At 63.8% G+C, this 19,020-nt stretch overlaps 2 protein-coding genes across 3 annotated transcripts; both read right to left on the minus strand.

Moving 5' to 3' along the window:
• Positions 1-5,485: 5,485 nt before the first annotated feature.
• On the minus strand, positions 5,486-10,858 carry SCN2B (sodium voltage-gated channel beta subunit 2). Of its 2 annotated transcripts, XM_053963636.1 has the most exons (5): positions 10,645-10,732; positions 9,122-9,217; positions 8,009-8,175; positions 7,638-7,848; positions 5,486-7,518 (listed from the first exon to the last, which is right to left on the minus strand). In XM_053963636.1, exons 3-5 carry the CDS (start codon positions 8,156-8,158, stop codon positions 7,319-7,321), a joined length of 561 nt encoding a protein of 186 aa, XP_053819611.1. In that variant the 5' UTR covers positions 8,159-8,175; positions 9,122-9,217; positions 10,645-10,732; the 3' UTR covers positions 5,486-7,318. The 2 variants fall into 2 exon arrangements, with proteins under 2 accessions (XP_053819611.1, XP_053819609.1); XM_053963634.1 differs by lacking the exon at positions 9,122-9,217 and having other exon boundaries at positions 10,645-10,858.
• A 1,629-nt stretch (positions 10,859-12,487) lies between these two features.
• On the minus strand, positions 12,488-18,507 carry LOC128799238 (junctional adhesion molecule-like). The gene is made up of 8 exons (XM_053963471.1): positions 18,431-18,507; positions 16,072-16,120; positions 14,633-14,790; positions 14,048-14,273; positions 13,839-13,950; positions 13,442-13,502; positions 13,158-13,253; positions 12,488-12,981 (listed from the first exon to the last, which is right to left on the minus strand). Exons 2-8 carry the CDS (start codon positions 16,112-16,114, stop codon positions 12,820-12,822), a joined length of 858 nt encoding a protein of 285 aa, XP_053819446.1. The 5' UTR covers positions 16,115-16,120; positions 18,431-18,507; the 3' UTR covers positions 12,488-12,819.
• Positions 18,508-19,020: the final 513 nt, after the last annotated feature.

Here is a 19,020-nt window from a genome sequence, read left to right on the forward strand (position 1 = left end):
GCGGTCCCTGCTGCCCGCAGCGCCCGGCTCTGGCCGCCCCCGCCGAGGGCGAGCGGCGCCGGGCGGGGCCGCGCCGGGCGGGGCCGCGCTGAGCCCTCCTCCGCGCTCCTCCGCGCCCCTCCGCATCCCCCCGCGCACCCGCCCGCCCCGGGAATCGGGGAGCGCTCCCTGGAGCGGGGCACTGACGCTCCCCCCGTGCTCCGCGCTGATGAAGCCGCATCCCGAATCCTGGGCGCAGTTTTGGGCCCCCCGTAAGAAGGACGTTGAGGTGCTGGAGTGTGTCAAGGGAAGGGGCTGGAGAAACAGTGGGGTTTGGAGAGGCCGAGGGAGCTGGGAGGTTTAAACTGGAGAAAAGGAGGCTCGAAGGGATCTTCTTGCTCTCGTCAACTCCCTGACAGGAGGGTGGAGCCAGGTGGGGGTCGGGCTTTTCTCCCAGGTAACAAATTACGGGACAAAAGGAAAAGGCCTCAAGCTGTGCCACGGGAGGTTTAGGTCGGATTTTAGGGAAGATTTCTTCACTGAAAGGGTTGTCCAGCCCTGGCACAGGCTGCCAAGGGCAGTGGTGGAGTCACCAACCCTGGAAGAGTTCAAAAACCATATGGCTGTGCCACGTGGGGACATGGTTTAGTGATGGCCTTGGCAGTGGTGGGTTTATAGTTGGACTTGATCTTAGAGGTTTTTTCCAACCTCAGTGATTCTGTGGTGGCCTGGAAACACTGGGCTGGTGTTGCCCTGGGCCACTTTGGGAAGAGGCAAAGTGCCACTAGGGCCAGTGGCTTCCCAGGACAACAAAACGGGACAAAGCCGGGGCTCAGCTCTCCTTCAGGGCACCTCAGGAGTGTGGCACCAGGTCCCTGCCCTCCATCCCAGCAGACACAGGTGCGATGCAAAGCCAGACCCCGATGGCTGCAGAGGGACCCGCCCAGCGCCAAAGGGGACACTCCGAGAACTCAGAACGCTCTGAGAACTTATTTTTCTCACCGTGATCTTGTTCCGGGATAATTGGCTGCACAACAGTTCCCTTCCTCGCATCCATTAGGCCTGCCCTTGGCACACCCACACCGCATCCCAAAGGCGGCCCGGGGGATCTCCTAATGGAAGCCCCGGGGCGTGGTGTGGGCAGGCAGAGCTTCACCTCCGTGCCCGGGTCCATTAGCCAGCGAGCCCTCGCGCAGCATTTGCGGGAGGTGACGCGTGCCCAGGCTGCCGTGGTGGGAAGGGGAGGAGGTGATGCCGCACTCCTGGAGCAGGAACGGCGCTGGCTTTTTCTCTGGGCTGCAGTGACACTGGGCACACGTCCTGGCAAAGCTCACCCCAGGGACCAGCCATGGCTTCCCCGAACTGATTGACTGGTTTTTGGGTGTGAGGGCAGCACACGTGCAGGGATGCTGCCTGCACGTCTAAGGTGCCACAGCCTGTCACCTTCAGGGCACGTTAAGGCTGCCCATCCCCATCCAGCCCCCTCTGCAGCTCTCCTGGCCAGCAGCATGAAGCAGCAGAGAGGAGGGAAAGCAGGAGGCTTTGCAGGGCACGGGGACATCCCAGGGGAGCCTGAGAGGATGCCAGCAGTGCCTGTGGGTTGAGGCGTTAGGGCTGCAGAGCTGGCAAGAGAGGCAGGAAAAATACCGGCAGAGCCAGGGCAGCGCTGGCAGCCGGCGCTGCGGGAGCGGCGTGCACGGCTCTGCTGATGCAGCAGAAGGTGCCTTGGCGGGCGGCAGGGATGGATTCAGGGAGGGGAGCGATTCAGGGAGGGGATGCACTCAGGGAGGGGAGGAATTCAGGGAGGAGAGGGATTCAGGGAGGGGATGCACTCAGGGAGGAGAGGGATTCAGGGAGGGGATGCACTCAGGGAGGAGAGGGATTCAGGGAGGGGATGCACTCAGGGAAGGGATGCACTCAGGGAAGGGATGGATTCAGGGAAGGGATGCACTCAGGGAAGGGATGGATTCAGGGAGCTAATGGATCCAGCAAGGTGATGGACACAGCGAGGTGATGGACACAGCGAGGTGATGGACACAGTGAGGTGATGGACACAGCGAGGTGATGGACACAGCGAGGTGATGGACACAGCGAGGTGATGGACACAGCGAGGTGATGGACACAGCGAGGTGATGGACACAGTGAGGTGATGGACACAGCGAGGGGAGCGGAGCTGCACGTGCTGTGTGGGGACGGGAGGAGGAGCGCAGCGTTTGCTGGAGCATCACTAATTGTGAGAGGGCAAGGCAGAGAGATCCTCGGGGGAGCAGGGATGCCTGTCACCCCTGCCTGTCACCTGGTGGCTGCTGGGGCCAGAGGCACAGGTGCAGGTGAGTTTGAGGCCAGCATGCAGCACACAGGACCTGCAGCAGCGGGGACCTGGAACAGCAGCACCCCTACCCTGGTGCAGGGGAAGGTGTGAAGGAGCCCCTCCTGGGATGCTTGCTCCGGTGCCTGCCAAGTTTGCTTACATTTGGGATGCATTTGGCCTAAACTGACACTGAGAATCTTGCCAGCAGAGCCCTAAATCCTTCTGGAGGCAGGAAAGTTGGGAAACCTGGCTGCAAGGGCTGGCCAGTAAATACAACAGAGCTCCTCTGGGCACTGGCACAAACGGGGGGCACTGGGCAGGTGGGCACCCAGTTTGTTCCGTGCTGACATGGCCCTGCAGCCACGTCTCCGTGCTGAGTGTCCCCGCAGAGGTGACAGCCTGGCATCCCTGCTCCCCCACACACCCAGGGTGGCTGTGCCCACGCAGCCCCGGGGCTGGCAGCGGGACGCTGGCTGTCACCAGCGCCTGATGGAGCTGTCACACTCGGCAGCTCCAGCCGGTCTCCTCGGCCGACTGATCCCATGAGACATCTGCCAGTGCCACGGGCCTGGGCAGGGCTCTGCTGCCCCCAGCCCGGCCGGTGCCATGGCCGGGAAGGGCACTGGCAGCAGCTGGCCCTGGCATTTTGGCAGGACGCAGATGTCCGGCGTGGGATCCGGGATTCCTGCGGCTCAGCGGAAACTTGTTCTGCTGAGCCCAGCACCAGGCTGCTGCGTCTGGTTTCAGGGAAGGTGAGCACCCTGTGCTCCGACACTGTCACCTCCCCGGGGACAGGAAGGAGGGCTCAGGGGTGCTGCCAGCTGGCTCACAGCCTGCCGGGGGGCACAGTGGCTGCCTGTGTACCCTCAGTCCCTCTCACCTTGCACTGGCGGAGCTGGGAGAGTTAAAATGCCAGGCTGCTGCTCTCCGAGGAGGGCTCCTGCCTCCCTCCACGTGGGTACTGAGCAGGTAGGGCTGAGCAGAGCAGTTGGGCTGCAGCTCCAACGCAGCAGGCACAGCGCTGGCCCCAGCTGCCCTGGAGCATCCTGCCAGGGGCTGCCCCCGGACAGTCCCAGCCTCCTCCCAAACCTCCCGAGCCAGGCGATGCTGTGCTCCCGGACCCGGAGCAGGCAGAGCCCTCCTGCCGGTGGAGGGGGAGGAGGAGGAGGCAACGCTGGAACAGAGCTTCCCATCAGCACCTTATATTTACTGCAAGGTCCTCTGGCTGTGACCTTTAAAAGACAAGGTAGCCTGGCATCCCGGCAGCTGGCAGTGGGCAGGAGGCACCGCAGGGATCAGGCTCTGCAGGACTGTCCTGGCTGGGACGGACTGGCCGGGCTGGAAGCTGAGCGAGAGGTGCCCGGCACAGACTGCGGGTGAGTACCTGGCCGCTTTTGTCATTCCAGCTCTCGGCTGCCTGCAGCTCTCCCTCGGAGCGGTGCTTTCCCCTCTCCCTGCGCTGCCGCTGCCTGCTCGCCCCCGCCCGCGGAGCCGCCTGCCCTCCGGAGCGCGCAGGTTCCTCACCCCCTTCCACCGGCCCTTTAAACACGCAGGGGAAGAGCGGCCGCGTCCCCCGGCAGCCACTGCAGAGCATCTGCAAGAACGGCTGAGGCAACCCTGCTGTATCCCAGGAGAAAGTTTGATCCTGACCCGGCACAGCCCGAGGCCACCTCCACCGGACCCTCCCTGTTCTGTCCCCCCAGAGCTGCCCTTCACACCCCTCACTGCCCCGGACCTCACCGCCCCAGGCTGTTCCCTTTCCAGGTGCCCCTCTTCACTTCCCAGCCCCGGGAGCAGGGCAGCATTGCAGGGACTGTGGCTCTGGACTCTCCCTGAGACACCCCAGCAGTCCCCTGTGACTCTGCACAGGACCAGGCAGAGGTCCCTGCCACCTCCCACCCCCTCTCTTGCTCTTTAACACCTGTAATCCCACCTGGCCGAGGAAATTTTAGTGTTCTGTAGCAAGGAATGTCCATGGTTCTGGAGAATCCGTGAAGCCCCAGAGCTGGGGGGTTGCTGTCACTGCCCTCAGTCCCCTGCAGCGAGGAGAACTCACCCTTGCTGTGTCCCACGGGGTCTCCTCTGTGATCCCACCGCTCTCCTCAAGTTTTTTTGCCAGCAACATTCTAACGAGCATCCTAAAAGTGCCGAGGGGTGCCCCACGCCCTTTGCCCACGGCTGTATTTACCCCTGAAGCTGGGAGGGGATAACCCCACGTCCTCCTCCGGGGAGCTGCTCCTCCCTGCATGGCAAAGCTGTTCCCTGCCACGGGCCAGGGATCGATTGGCAGCCCAGAGCTGCAGGAGTGTGTCAGCAGCACAGTGGAGGTGATTTGGGTGCCCTTCCTCGGGGAGGGAGAGGTGCCAGGGAAGTTGGAAGTTTTCCGCAGCACTGACCCCACGCTGAGGTGCCCAGGGCACAGTGTCCGGCAGGGACAGGGACAGGGACACCGGGAGAGCTCATCCCACTGCCACTGCTGCTGGGAATGCTGGTGGGCTGAGCAAGGTGGGGGGCTGGGGAGGGGCAAGGCAGGGCTGGAAGGTGGTGGCAGTGCCTCGGGGCAGAGTGTGGCCAGACCCTGCTTGTGGGAGGAATTGGGATGCACCGGCGCTTGGCGGCCCGGAGTGAAGGGCAGCAGGGAGAGGCAGGGTGAGGGCGGCTGTCAGAGCTTCCCTCGTGTCTCCACGGTGGCTGAACTGATGGATGTGCCCATTAACTGTGCCCCAGTTGTGTCGTGCTGCTCTGGAGCATCCCCACGGCGTTGCTGGACCGGGAGAACAGCTGGTTACGGGTGTCCATCACCCAGTGCGTGCCCTGGGCTCTGCTGGAGCCTGCTGAGCCTTACCTGCCATGAGCAGCCATCAATCCCAGCTCTCTGGGAAGCACAGGTGGAGAGGCTGACAGGCCTCAGGACCTGGAGGCCCCACAGTGGGTGTGGAGCACCCCTGAAATCTCCCCGTGGGAAGGCTGGGGCAGCACTTGCCACGCTCCCACCCCCAGCTCTGCCCTGGCTCTGTGGCAGCTCCTGGGGACAGAGCTGTGGACACACAGGGTGCCCTGGGCTCCCTCGGCACCCAAAGCACCTCAGCAGGACCAAGCTCCACTCAGGAGCGGGCTCATCCCCCCAGGCAGAGCAGGTGAGGGGCCTGTCCTGCCCCTCCAGGCTGCGGCACAAAAGCATCGAGGGCAAAGTCGGCGTTTTGTTGTTCTTTTGTTTGTTTGACTGTACAAAGAGCAATAAAAACATCCCACACTCGGCAGAGCGCTTGGCAAGAGAAGCCCAGGGGAAGGCGCACGCCCGAGGCCGCAGCACGAGGCAGAGCAGCCCCTCCTGTGTGTACAGATCTGTATTTGTCGGCTCTCTGCTGTGCACAGCTACGTACAGACAGATGCATTGGCAAGTTGCAATCCAAGGATAGTGCACGAAAAGAAATGAAAGGCAGATGCAAGACTGGTCATGTGCAACGCTCAGAGGCCTCTGCGCCCCCGAGGCGCTGGCTCAGTCCCACCAGCAGCCGGGGACAGCCCGGCCCTGGCAGAAAGTGGTGCGGGAGCCCTGCGGCACCGGGCACCGCTGGCACTGTGCGGGGTGGGGACAGCCCGGCCCTCCCCGGGCAGCAGGGCCCAGGGAAGGGAGCCGGGCGTGGGACACGGCACATTCCTGCTGCGGATGGGAGGGGAGCAGCGTGGAGCCCAGCGGGGTCGAGTGGGATGGACGGGGCACGTGGGGAAGGGGTGGAAAGCGATGGGGCAGAGCGGGGAGGGCACAGCTGTCCCGCCATCCCTGGGGCCTGATGGCATTGCCGGGATGGCACCTAAACAGGGACGTGGCAAAGGTGTCCCTTCTCTGCACAGGGACGCTGCAAAGGTGTCCCTTCTCCCCTGGCAGTGCTGCTCGTGGGTGACAGGACCTCCACCACCTGCCCCTGGCAGTGTCCCCTGTGGCTCCGGGCACCGTCCCCTCCTGGCAGCCACGGGAGAAGAAAAGCTCAGGCCCGGTGCCACAGGGGACACCGCCCTGGGTCATTCCCTGCCTGAAGCCCCGGTGCTGCAGCCAGCACGGCTCACCTGCCAGGTGAGGCAGGTGGCACACGGGGCTGGGCACGCTGGCAGTGCATTGCCATGGCAGTTACAGTGTGCAGTGCTCCGCAGGGAGGCTGGAGGAGGCAGTCTCAGCATCGCAGGGCTGCTCCAGGGTGGCAGAGCTGTCCTAACTCTGGGCCTGCCGTTGTGCCCAGTCCTTCCCAGCAAGTGCCCAAAAGCTCCTCTCCCTTTCAGCAGCTCCTTGTCCCGAGCAGCCTCACCCCAGCACACCCCTGACATACCAGCAGGACATTTGCCACCACAACCACCGTCCCCAAGAAGGAAACGAGCACAAAAAAGTCAGCCCAGCACCTTGGGCTGAGATGCTCAGACCCAAAACCAGCCCGAGAGGCAGAAGGGTCCATCCCTCGCACACCAAGGGCTGTTAATGGTTCCAAAACACTGCAAAGCTCCAAGACACCGGGTGGGCTCACGGCCTTGGCCACTGACTTGTGAGCAGCCTGGGACAGTCCCTGAGGAGCATGAGCTTGCAAGGAGGAGACTGGCAGCTATTGGGATCCCTCAGGACGGGAACACCAGTGCCACAGGCACAGCAGGAGCACCTCGGGATGAGTCTGGGCACGGGGCTGCCAGACCCCTCTGTCCCTCCTGGCACCCCCTGCTCCAGTCCCTCCGTGGGTGGGGGCTGCACAGGTCCCCCCTCACCCGCCCCAGCCTGTCCCCAGCACCTCCTCACAGCACTGGCACTCAGAGGAGGGGACAGGCTGGTCCCAGCTCAGCCTCAGGGGCTTCAGCCCCTCTCCCCCAGCCCTGCCCAGCACAGCCAGGCTCTAGGGACCTTCTCTCTGCGCCCTGCTCCAGGCTGGGTTGGGTGTTTGGATGGAAGGAGGGATGCTCTGGGGAGACAGAAATCCTTGCTCTGGGAAGCACATCAAGAGGGTCACACTGTACAGGGGACAGGAGGGAGGGGCGGGCAGGGGGGCTTTACTTGGTGCCCTCGTCCGGGTTGCCTTCGCCGTCCGTCTTCCCTTCCTCCTCTGTCTTCTGGTCGTCCGTGTTGAGCCTCTGCTGCTTTTTCCGGCGCACGCACTTCACCACCATCAGCACCAGGATCACCACGGCCAAGAAGCCGCCCACGGAGGCGCCCACGATCACGGCCACCGTCGAGTCGTGCTTCGGGGGCTCTGGGGACACAGGGCACGGGCTCAGGGCACGCAGCGGCCGTGGGAACAGCTGGGAACGGGCAGGGCTCCGGGAGCAAACCCTGCCCCCGTGGGTGCCCGCAGCCCGGGGGACCACTGACCTTTGGTGAGCACCTTCAGGCTGATCTTGCCGTGGCCCCGGTGCCGGTCCGGGGGGTTCAGGACGTAGCAGTTGTAGGTGCCCTCGTCCTCCAGCTGCACGTTTTTGAGGGTGAAGGACACGTCGTTCTTGGCGGGGTTGCCGGTGAACTCCACGCGGTTCCCGAAGCGGTCCAGCTGCTTGTTCATGATCTTGGTGCGGAACTGCAGGAACTGGGCAGCCGTGGGGACAGCAGGTGAGGCAGCGTGTGGCACCCCACGGGCTCATTTCCCAGCAGGCACCCCCTCCCTGCCCATGCTGCCCTGTAAGAAACCCCGAGCAACGTCCCGTGAGCTGGTCCCAGGACCCCAGCAGATCCCCAGCGAGACTCACCAGCTCCTCCGAGCAGTTACTGCACTCCTGGTACGTCCAGTTGAGGGAAAACTGCTTGTTCTCCACCTTGTAGCAGGAGTTGAAGGTGCAGGAGAGCTTCACAGAGGAGCCATTCAAGGCATTGATGATGGGAGGGGCCATGACCTCCATGCCCTGTCTCAGGGGTGCTGCCGAACGCAGATGGATTTGGGGGTGTCACAGGCAGCCACCCTGGCAGCTGAGCCCATGTCCCCATGCCGCCCTGCCTGCACAGAGCTCTCCCTGGGGCCTGGCATTGCCTTCCAGGCACATCCACACACTCTGCATCCCGCCAGGACCGGAATTTCCCTGCAGGAACAAGGGGAGCAGCCCTGGCACCGTCCCTGGGCTGGACAGGAAGAGCATCGTCCCTGCTCTGCCAGGGCTGATGACCCTCCCGTGCCCTGCCGGTGCTGAATGCTGCTGCCTGCAGGCCAGCCCCGCTGCCGGCCGTCCCCCGAGGCTGTGCTGCTGCGGGATCGATGGCGCCGTGCGAGGCTGCGGCGTCAGCGCGCGGGGCCCGGCGCCACAGCCACGCACAAATTATGGCTGAGCTCATCACATTGCACTGCCAGCAGGACACGGCCACGGCAGCGAGGGCTGGCATCTGCCAGGGCTGGCCCCGGGGCTCCGGGGGAATGCAGATGCTTTCCCCTGCCAGCAGTGCCTAAGCAAGGATTCTCCAGCTGGGAATGACCAGAGCAAGAGCCAGGTCTCTGCTGGGGGAACAAGGCAAGTCCCTGATCCCTGGCCTAGCTGAGAAAGAGGGGCAGTACCTGGTGCAGCTCGCAGGGCAGGACTCACCTGGGCAGGGGGCAGGGATGGGGTGTCTGTGCCCTGCTCCCTCCTCCACTCCTTCCCTGCAGCTCCCCTCAGCAGCACCCAAACCCAGCGCCTGCATCTGTCCCCGGGCTGGGCAAGGGGAACAGGCTCCTGTGCAGCCAAACTGGCTGCAAACACCAGGCCAGGCCCTGAGAAGCACAGGGACACGGGGACAGCGAGCCCTGGGAGGGACCAGAGTGTCCTGCGGGGCCGTGACACCCTACAGGGCAGGCACAGGGACACTGCCACCGGGTGCTTTTAGGATCACCTCACCTCTCCCCTTGGGCTGCTGCTCTTTGCTCTCAAACCTTCTTCCCGAGGCCAAGCTGGGTGCATGTCAGGGCTGCTCCGCTGGCCGCTGCGCTCCGCCTGCAAGCAGGGCAGGAAAGGGGCCAGGCTCTGCAGCCAGGGACAAGGGCCTTTCCCGAGCTGCAGGTACAGCTCCCACAGGTGCTGAGCCCCAGCTCCCACTGCGAGGTGTGAACCAGCAGCACCCTGAAGCTCCCTGGGGGCAGAGCGGAGCCCTCGGGTTTGGCCAAGCCCTGGGACGGCTCCTGGCTGTGCTGGCAGCCATGGGGGACACCCCCCATCCAGCCCCAGTGCAGGGAGGGCTCCCACAGGGCCTGGGGACACCGGGATGGGCACAGCTGGTGCATGGATGTGTCCTGAGAAGTGTCCTGAGCCAGTGTCACAGCCTTGCTGCCCCGTGGCAGCCACCACCTTCGATGCCTCCAAGAAAACCTCGCAGGCATGGGAGAGAAGAGCCAGGAGCTGGCCTGGCCCAGCAAGAACGGTTGGAGGGGATCCCTGCATGGAGTCATTGTCTGAGTGCCCCTCACATGATGCCCTGTGTGCCTGCAGGTGGGTGACCTGGCCTTGTCCCACGCCCTCAGGGCTCCCCAGGGCTCTACAGAGGGATGAGGGGCCACCAGCAGCAAGCCTGTCCCTCCAAGCAGGGGCCTAGGACCTAGGAGCACCCAAGTGGGTCCAAACTTTGCCACTGGCTGGGCACTCAGCCCTGGGGGACAACAGAGGTGGGGGAAGAAACCCCCGAAACCCCAGGGACCCTCCAGGCCACGTCCTGCGGCGCTGCGCAGGCTCCCAAACGCTTTGTCACCCAGGCTGGGGGGGACAATCACAGCAGCCTCTACAGCAGTTGTACCCTCCTTTCCCAGGCTCTCTCCTCGGGGAAGAGCAGCCCGTCAGGAGCTGCGGGACAGCGCTTCCGAGGAGCGGTGCGACCCCGGCCGCGGTCCATGGATGCGGCCGCGGAGCTGCTGACACAGCGCTGCTGCTGCGGCGGGGCCGGGCAGCACGCACGGACCGCGGCCCCAGCACGGCCGCCGGCCCGGGGACAGCCACAGCCACAGCCGCAGCACGCCAAAGACAGCCACAAGGCAGCACAGCACCCCTGGCAGCACCCCAAAGGACGGCCACACGGCAGCACCCCCAAAGGACGGCCCCACGGCAGCACAGCCCACCTGGCAGCACTGCACCTTCGCAGCCCTGTCCCCACGGCAGCCCGCTGCTCTGCCCGGCGTGCAAAGGGCTCTGTGCTCCGCACCCGGCGTGCGGGGCGTTTTTAGGAGGAGATGCGGTGGCACCACAGCCCCCACCCTGCCCCAAAGCAGGTCACCCTGGCTGGTGGCTCTCGGCAGGGTGCACGCCAGAGCACCTCCGTCCCCATCCCTGCGGCACAGCCCTTCCCAGGGCGGCACACGGGCGGGGGCTCCTGGCCAGGGACACGGGTGTCCCCCCAGCTGGGCACATGCAAGGGGGCTCAAGCCGACACTTACCCAGCGAGAGGAGCAAGGTGAGGCCAGTGAGGAACAAGGTGGGCTGCGGGAGCCAGGCTTCCGGGCTCATTTTGACGGACTTTTGTGTGTGGAGAGGACGTGGTGTTGGTGTGGATTGTGGAGGTGGTGGAGGTGCTTTTTCGAACGCCCGGGTTATTTGCAGGTGACATAGAACATTAGAGCCGCTTTCTCCCCACAGCCCAATATGGCTGGAGCGGCGCTGGGGCGAAAAAAAGCAGTAAATGCTGTGGTTGGTGGATTGCAGCCGCCGGAGTGGGAGGGCAGAAAAATTTTCCCCTGAACTGCAGGCGACAGCGCCTGGCACTGCCAGCTCCCTGCTTTGTGCACGGGCTGTGGCACACGGAGGGTTCCCGAACCCCCGGGTGCAGTGGGGACATGCAGGTGTGTCCCCCGTGCCCCGCTGGAGGCTGGCAGCCAGCCCTGCTCACACCATCCACGGCAGCAGTTCCCGTTCTGGAGAGCCCAGCGGGGCCCAGGAGGGTTGGAAATGCCCTCCAGGAGCCAGGCAGAGAGCAGAGGGGCTGCTGCAGGCTGGCAGCAGCAGAGGGGCCCGAGCAGCCCAGCCAGGATGCCCCAGGCAGGCTGCAGCAGGTAGAGGTGCTCCTGGTCACCTGCCCGCTCCCGGACAGCTCCATCACTTCCCAGGGCTGCCAAACTGCTGCAGGCCCCTTCCCCTTCTCCAGGAGCATCTTGTCCCACCCAGGAGCAGAGCTCTCCTCTCCCAGCCTCGGGCTGGGGAGGCTCTGCCCAGCAGTAACGGGGCTGGAGAGAGTCTTTGGTCCCCTTTGCACCACCGAGGAAGCCTTTGGGGCCTGGGCTCCACGCCTGGGTTCAGCTGCAGACATGGGTGCAGAGAGGCAAGGAGGGACCTCCTGGAGCCCAGAGAGGCGGTGACAGCGCTGCCCAGGCCCCGGGACACGGGGTGGTGGCGTTTGCTGGGACAGCATCCCTGGGCACAGAGGCGAGGGATGCCCCAGAGCCAGGGCACCCCGGGGGTCCCGTGCAGCAGAGCCGGGGGAGGCAGGAGGGATGCAGAGGGGAGGGATGCAGAGGGGCGGGATGCAGAGGGGCTCTGCTGCCTGACCACAGCCGGGAGGGGAAGCAGGACACGGGGAGAGAAGGCACGGCAGTGTCCCAGCAGCTCTGCTCAGCAAACACTGCACGCACAGCACTTTGCCACCCGTCCTGGGCAGGCAAAGCCCGCTCTGCTCCGCTGCTGCGGCTGCCACGACCCTACAAAGGCCCTGTGCGATCCCCCGACCCCCCACATCCAGCCCCGGGGGCTGGTTCCTCCTAAATCCCGTCCCGCGGCTGCCTGCGGGAAAAGAGAGCAGGGTGTCAACGAGAACCAAGGAGCGCAGCGCGGCGCTGCAGTGTGCCGGCAGCGGTGGGAGGTGGAGGGTCCCGGCTCCCTCCGCACCTGGAGGTGTCAAACATCTATAGATAGCGCCCGGCACCAGAGATAGCGCCCGGCACACGGAGATAGAGCGGGAGCAGCGCCAGCGCCCGCCCAGGCGCTGCCCCGGGGGCCCGGGAGGGGTGGCCGGGCTCCCCCAGGCCAGCGCTGCCCATCATCCGCTGCTCACCCATGGCCAGGGGACACACCTGGGGGACCCCACTGCCCGCGGGCCCTGTCCTGCTCCCCTCGGTCCCCATCCTGCTGCCAAGGGACCCCTTTTTTGCCCCGTTTGGCTTTGCTCCCACCTGGAGCCAGCGGGGCTGGCGGGCACCCCGAGCCAGGCTGCACATGGGTTCAGGGGCTCCCAGGCCCTGGGCCAGGCAGATTTTGGCACACTTGGACATCACATGCTTAGGCTGGAGGTAAAACGAAGACAGCATCAGGGAAGACTCCCTGAGTTTTATTATCTACAGAAAAATACTGTGACGGCTCCCGCTGCATCTCCCGCCTTGGAGATCCTCATCCTGGGCCAGGATCCAAGCTGGAGCGTGGGGCTGTGCCCACTCTCCCGAGTCCAGGGGGCACGAGCCAGAGGGACGGGTGTCCCCTGGTCCCCTGCAGGCAGCTGGGGTGGGCTGTGCCCCAGCAGTGCCCTGGCACGGGGCACGCAGTGACGTGTCACCGGTTCTCAGTCCTCACAGGGACAAAGGTGTCTCGGACACAGCTGGACGAGGGGCTGCCATCCCACAGCACAGCTATTTCTGCCGCTCTGGAGGCCGGGGAAGTGCCTCCTCTGGCCTGCTGTGGGGCTCCTGGCTCTGTCCATGCCCCCGTGTCCCCTCTGCCATCCATTCTGAGGGGATGGCCCTCTTGGCCAGCTCCACGTAGACGCCGTTGTCCCGGCAGTGAGACGGGTGCTGCAGGGAGCAAGGGACAAGGTGTGAGCCTCACCAGGGGTACCAGGGCGTGTTTGGAGGGGTCAGGGGGCACGGGATGCTGGGGTCTGGCACAGGGAGTGAGGCCCTGCGTGCCGTGGCCCTGGCGAGGGGGGCAGTGATGTGGGGGCCCCAGCACGCCTGCTGCAGCTCCTCACCATGGTTATGTACGTGTCCTCAGCTCTCCTCTTCTTCTTTGCTTCCTGCTCAGCCTTGGCTACCTCAGCTCCAGGGATCGAGGAGTAAATTGCTTCCTGCAAGGGGCAGATCAGGCGGTTTGGGACTGCCTGAGCCCAGCCACAGGGCGAGCTACAAGAGCCATGGCTGGAGCTGGCCAGCAAGTGGCCCCTGGTGCCTGGGCAGGGTGGGACCCCCTCCCCAGCCTCCCCAGCCCCGAGCCCACACCCCCATCCCCAGTGACCCCTCCAGTCTCAGCTCTCACCTCTGCTTTGCTCTTGCTGCTGCTCTTCCCCACCCTCTCCAGGGCTGTGACGGCTGCAAACCTTGAGGGAAGGCAGCAGCAGAGTCACCTCCGGGAGAAGCATCACCCGCTCCTCCTGTCCCTCCCTCCCTCCCTCTCCCGGGACACTGACACCCCTTTGCACACGCCTGGGCCAGGCTATCCGTGCTGCTGGCCCGGCCCAGGAGGTCTGGGAGCCGAGGGGACGTGCAGGGGCCCGGTGACACTAGATGGCAGCAGGAGGCTGGCACCCCACACCTGGGGAGCCGAACCCTCACACCTGCGAGCACCAGGGCAAAGCCTGGCCAGGGAGAGCAGCGCGGGAGGGCTGCAGGGAGGCGCTTCCTCATCCCCTAAAGCCAGGCCAGCGTTTTGGTACCTCTTCCTCACGCAGAGCCCGGCCAGGAACGCCACCACCACGGCCACGCAGCCGCAGCCCACCACGGCCGGCAGGAACCCGGAGTCTCTCGGGGGCGCGGCATCCTCGGCACCTGCGTGGGGACACCGAGGCAGGGGATGGCACCGCGGGGACCCCCAGAGCCGTGGGGCAGCTGCGGGGGGGGGCGGCGGGCAGGGAGCATCACGCACCTCTGGGTACCGCGGGGCTGACGAGCAGCACCGTGCGGCTCCTGAAGACGCTGCTGGTCTCCAGCAGCCGCAGCTCGCACTCGTAGGTGCCGCTGTCGTTGAGACGCAGGTCCTGCAGCAGGATGGAGCCGTCCCAGCGGGAGACGTTCCCCTGCCACTGCACCCGGTTCTTGAAGCGGCCCGCGGGGACGCCGCGGTTGCTGTAGTAAAAAAACACCATCTCCTCCTGCCAGGGCAGGTGCGGGATGTCAGGTGCCTGTCCCTCCTCAAGAGCTCTCCGTTCACACCTTCTCCCTGTCCCGCGGGCTGTTCTCCTCGCTCAGAGCCCGGCACTCTCGGGGAAAGCCCCAGGACGCAGCGCCCGGAGCGGAGCTCCCCCTGGTGCTGCGGCTCCTGCCCCCACGCGGGGACCTTTCTTCCTCTCATGGAAACTTCCTCTCCTCATGGCTTGGTGACATGGATGGGCTTCCCCACAGCCTCCCCACGGCTGCTTCCCCACGGCTGCTTCCCCACGGCTGCCTCACCCTCCCTCCCCTGCCACCGGCCCCCGTTGTCCCCTCTCCTGCCAGCCCCGTCCCGACCCACCTGCGTGCCAGCTCCTGCCCTGTGCAGCCAGTCCACTTTGTGCAGGGTCCATCCCTTGCTGTCGGGGTCTAGGAAGAGGCACTGCAGCAGCACGGAGCCCCCAGCCCTAGCTCGGAGCTGGGGCTCCGTGAACACGCCGGCGGCCCCGCTGCATCGCCCTGCCGGGGACAAGGAGAGCAGGATGAGCCCAGGGAGGATGGCCAGCTGCAGCCTGCCTATCCCCATCGCCATCTCCTCTCCAGGGAAGCCTGGGGCTCGCGGCCCTGACCAGTGCAGAGGCCGAGCCCGTGCCTGACCCCTGCTCGTGGCGTGCCTGGGGTGTGGGGCAGCACATCCTCCCCGCCACACCAAGGGCTGCTGCCGTGTGATCCAGCCGAAGGGGAGTTGGGAAGCACAACCCCTGCCCTCCACGCCTCCGAGCCAAAGCCTGCAGCTCCTGCAGGGCTGGGCTGTGAGTCACTGCCTGGGAGAACCTGTGCTGCTCTCGTCTCTGCCAGGCCAGGGGCAATTCGAGCGCTTCACACGAATTTCAGTTCCTCCCTCACTGCCCATTTGGCTTCCTTCCCCTTTGCTCACAGGCTCCAGACCTGGGCTTGTGCTTGTCTGGCCACGTAACCACAGCTTGGGGTTTCTAGAGAAGCTGGACAGTGGGAAAAAAGGCAAACCAGGGGAACATCAAAGAGCACAGAGCTGAGAAACCACACGAGGCAGCTGCCGGCTGACTGGGCTGCAGAGCGTGCGGCAGGAAGGGGATTAAAGGTCTTCTCTGAAACGAGTGGGGCAGAAAATGTCACTGGAGCTCGACCCCACCTGCCTCAGCCTGCAGTGGCCCTGCAAGAGGAGGCTGAGGCTCTGGTGCTGTTTGCTGAGAGCTGGCTGAGCTGATTCAGCTCAGGGAGCTGCTCAGACAGGCAGGCTCGTCCTCGTGTCTGAGCCACTGCGCTCAGCCTGTCCACAACCACCGAGGGCTGGGCCCTGGCCAAGCACCAAGTGTTTGTCTGAAGCCCTGTAAATAATGAATGCAAAGTGCTGCAGCTTCCCAAACAAGTTCTGTTGGTCTTGACCAGCTGAGGAGCTGAAAATGACAAATATTTGCCAGCAGAGAAGACCAAGGGAGCTGCCTGCCTCGAGCAGAGCCAAAATCAATACCTTGGAAACCTCTCCCTGGTATTTAGACTCGGTGAAGCAGTTCTGCTTCTTTCAAAGCCTTGGAGCCTCAATACAGGACACATCCAGGGATGGCAGCGTGGTTTGCAGCCTGTTTATAGGGGAGGGCTGCAGGAGGGGGAGATGCAGCACACGCAGGGCCAGAGGAGGGACTGGCACCCAGGACAGGAGCGGCTCCATGGAGTTCTCTCTCACCACAGGAGGAGAGACACTGATGGGTCTTAGAGCCAAGGCAGAGGGGAAAGCAGAGGGGAACAAAACTTAGAGCTTACCCAGCCATGTCAACACCAGGGTCAGGCTCAGCAACACCTTCATCTCCCTCTGAAAAGAACAGCACGGGTGACACATGCTCCACTGTCCCCTGGGGCACGACACCAAGGACTGGCAGCCAGCTCAAGGTCAGAGGAAGACTGACCAGCAGTGTGCAGCCTCCGAGGTTGGGAGGCTGGAAGTCAGCGCAGCACAGAGGGCAGAGACAGGGCTCTGGTTTGTGAGACTGTGCTGAGCCTGGAAAGGAAGACTCTGCGTAGGGGAGAGGGCTCAGCCCCTTCATATTTTCCCCTAAGTAAGTCACGATTCTTTCCAGTGGTTTGGGGGTCGAGCTTCTGACATCGGAGCTGAGATGTTCACAGGTGCTGACTCTGTTCATCAGAGAAGTTTGGTCCTAGAACACAGGCCCCCTACTCCAGATCTAAATCCCTGCCCCTGGGTGCTGCTGGAGCAGTGCCACATCTGATCTCTGGATTCAGCTCCACCTGCTCCACATCTCTCAGAATAGAGCTGCCACCTCCTTTCTGCACACCGTGGATTTATCCTGCAGCCCAGGGAAGGACTGGCTGTCCCCACGTGCCAGCCGGTGTCCAGAGGAAGGCAGGAGTCAGCACCCTGCTGCCCTGTCCCTGCTGCACGATTCCCAGCTGTGGCCCTTCATTCCAGGGTAGGAAGCTACTGAGAGCAGCTCTCCTGCCCGGAGAGCCCTCACGTGAAGCTGGAATTGAGGCAGCATTGCCAGCAGGTATTTTCCAATACTGCAGAAATGAAATAGAAAGACAGGAGCTGAATCATCTCTGGCATTTTGGTGGCTTCTTTCGTTTTGCTCCACTGTGCAAATGAGAGGCTCTCCAGGTCAGCCTCAGACAGGGATTCCAGACCCAGAATCACCTGCTGGGGACCCTTGGATCAGTTCTAGACTGAGAAAATCACTATAGCTTTGTACCTCCATCACCCTGCCCTTTCCCCAAACAAAAAATCCTGAGAAGTGGCAGCAAGCCTTCTGGAATTCTCTCCCACCTGCCTCTCCAAACGCAGGACCCCTCTGGGGTTGGGTTTTTGCGTGGTTTGCTGTGCTCTGTGCAGCTCTGCCGTGACACACTTTGCTGCACAGCCGACCTACAAACAGCTCCTGCTCAGCCCCAGGGCAGCAGGCACAGCTCAGGGCAGCAGGCACAGGGCAGGGCAGGGCAGCAGGCACAGCTCAGGGCAGGGCAGCAGGCACAGCACAGCTCAGGGCAGCAGGCACAGCTCAGGGCAGGGCAGGGCAGCAGGCACAGCTCAGGGCAGGGCAGCAGGCACAGCACAGCTCAGGGCAGGGCAGCAGGCACAGCACAGCTCAGGGCAGGGCAGCAGGCACAGCTCAGGGCAGCAGGCACAGCACAGCTCAGGGCAGGGCAGCAGGCACAGCACAGCTCAGGGCGGCAGGCACAGCTCAGGGCAGCAGGCACAGCACAGCTCAGGGCAGCAGGCACAGCTCAGGGCAGCAGGCACAGCACAGCTCAGGGCAGCAGGCACAGCTCAGGGCAGCAGGCACAGCTCAGGGCAGCAGGCACAGCACAGCTCAGGGCAGCAGGCACAGCTCAGGGCAGCAGGCACAGCTCAGGGCAGCAGGCACAGCTCAGGGCAGCAGGCACAGCTCAGCTCAGGGCAGCAGGCACAGCTCAGGGCAGCAGGCAGAGCTCAGCTCAGGGCAGGGCAGCAGGCACAGCTCAGGGCAGCAGGCAGAGCTCAGCTCAGGGCAGCAGGCACAGCTCAGGGCAGCAGGCACAGCACAGCTCAGGGCAGCAGGCACAGCACAGCTCAGGGCAGCAGGCACAGCATTCCACTTTCCCAGAGATGCTGCCAAAACCTGCAGAGCTGCACCCTGCCAGGACCACCCCCGTGCAGCAGCCAGCTCAAAACCCAGTCCTGTTTGACTGCAGAAAGCTGAGATTTCCATAGCCAGAACCTCCAAAAGCTCCTGCAGCTGAGCTCCTGGGGCTCTGGGCCTTATTTGCCACCAGGTCCTGCTGGATTTATTGCCCTGGTTTCGAGGAGGGTTTCTGGTCCTGCCTGGGAACACGTTTTTGCAGGGTGTCCCCCTGTGACACACAGCAGTGAGAGGGTGCTGGGAGGCACCAGCTGGAGCCAGCCCCCACTCACCAGGCTGTTCAGTGTGTGCCAGTGCTGACACATCCAAACAGCCTCTCCCAAACAGGCTGGGGGAAAAGGGGCACAGACACCACATGGCCTTCACATTCCCCTGCTTTTGCACATGGCATCTGAGTCACCAGCACTTCTGCTCCCCTGGTTCTCTTCTCAGGAAAAACAAATTTAAAAACCATCCAGAAATAAATATTACAGCAAAAAATTACTCACCTAGAGTGGCCTGGAGAAGTCAGCTAGTCTTGCATGTTCTTCAGCGACTGACAGTTGCTAAATTATCTCGAGGTTGCGTATCTTCCAGGTTGGGTGTGATGGTCACTTTCACAGGCAAGAGAAAGCAGAACAAAAAATCAGGATGTGCAACAGAGAGGGGAAACCAGCTCAGATGAATCTGCCTGAGAGGGGTGGTGGGGCAGCTCCAGGAGGCACCTGGCACGGAGAGCTGGGGCTCAGGCCAGCACGAGGGACTGGCCTGAGCAGTCACGATGACCAGCCCAGGACACAGAGGTTCCTGGCACACACCCTGTGCTCCCTCCTGCCTTGTTTTGGGGACCAGAGGTGCTTAGAGAGCTGTCACTGCTGCACCCTGGATCCTGTCCCAGTGAGGCAGCAGCACTGGGTGACGTGGCTGTGCCTTCCTCCTGGGGCTGCCAGGGCCCTGCACCTGCCTGGCACAGCGGGGGCAGCTGCCTAACACACACCAGACACTGATTTTCCTCTGCTGAAACCCCCCTGGCCACTTTGAAAGGCCATTTTCACCCTTCCTCTTTCCTTGAAGCACCAGAGAAGCTCCTGTTCCCCAT

This window comes from Vidua chalybeata, chromosome 23, assembly GCF_026979565.1.
Source record: "Vidua chalybeata isolate OUT-0048 chromosome 23, bVidCha1 merged haplotype, whole genome shotgun sequence".
Lineage (NCBI taxonomy): Eukaryota > Metazoa > Chordata > Aves > Passeriformes > Viduidae > Vidua > Vidua chalybeata.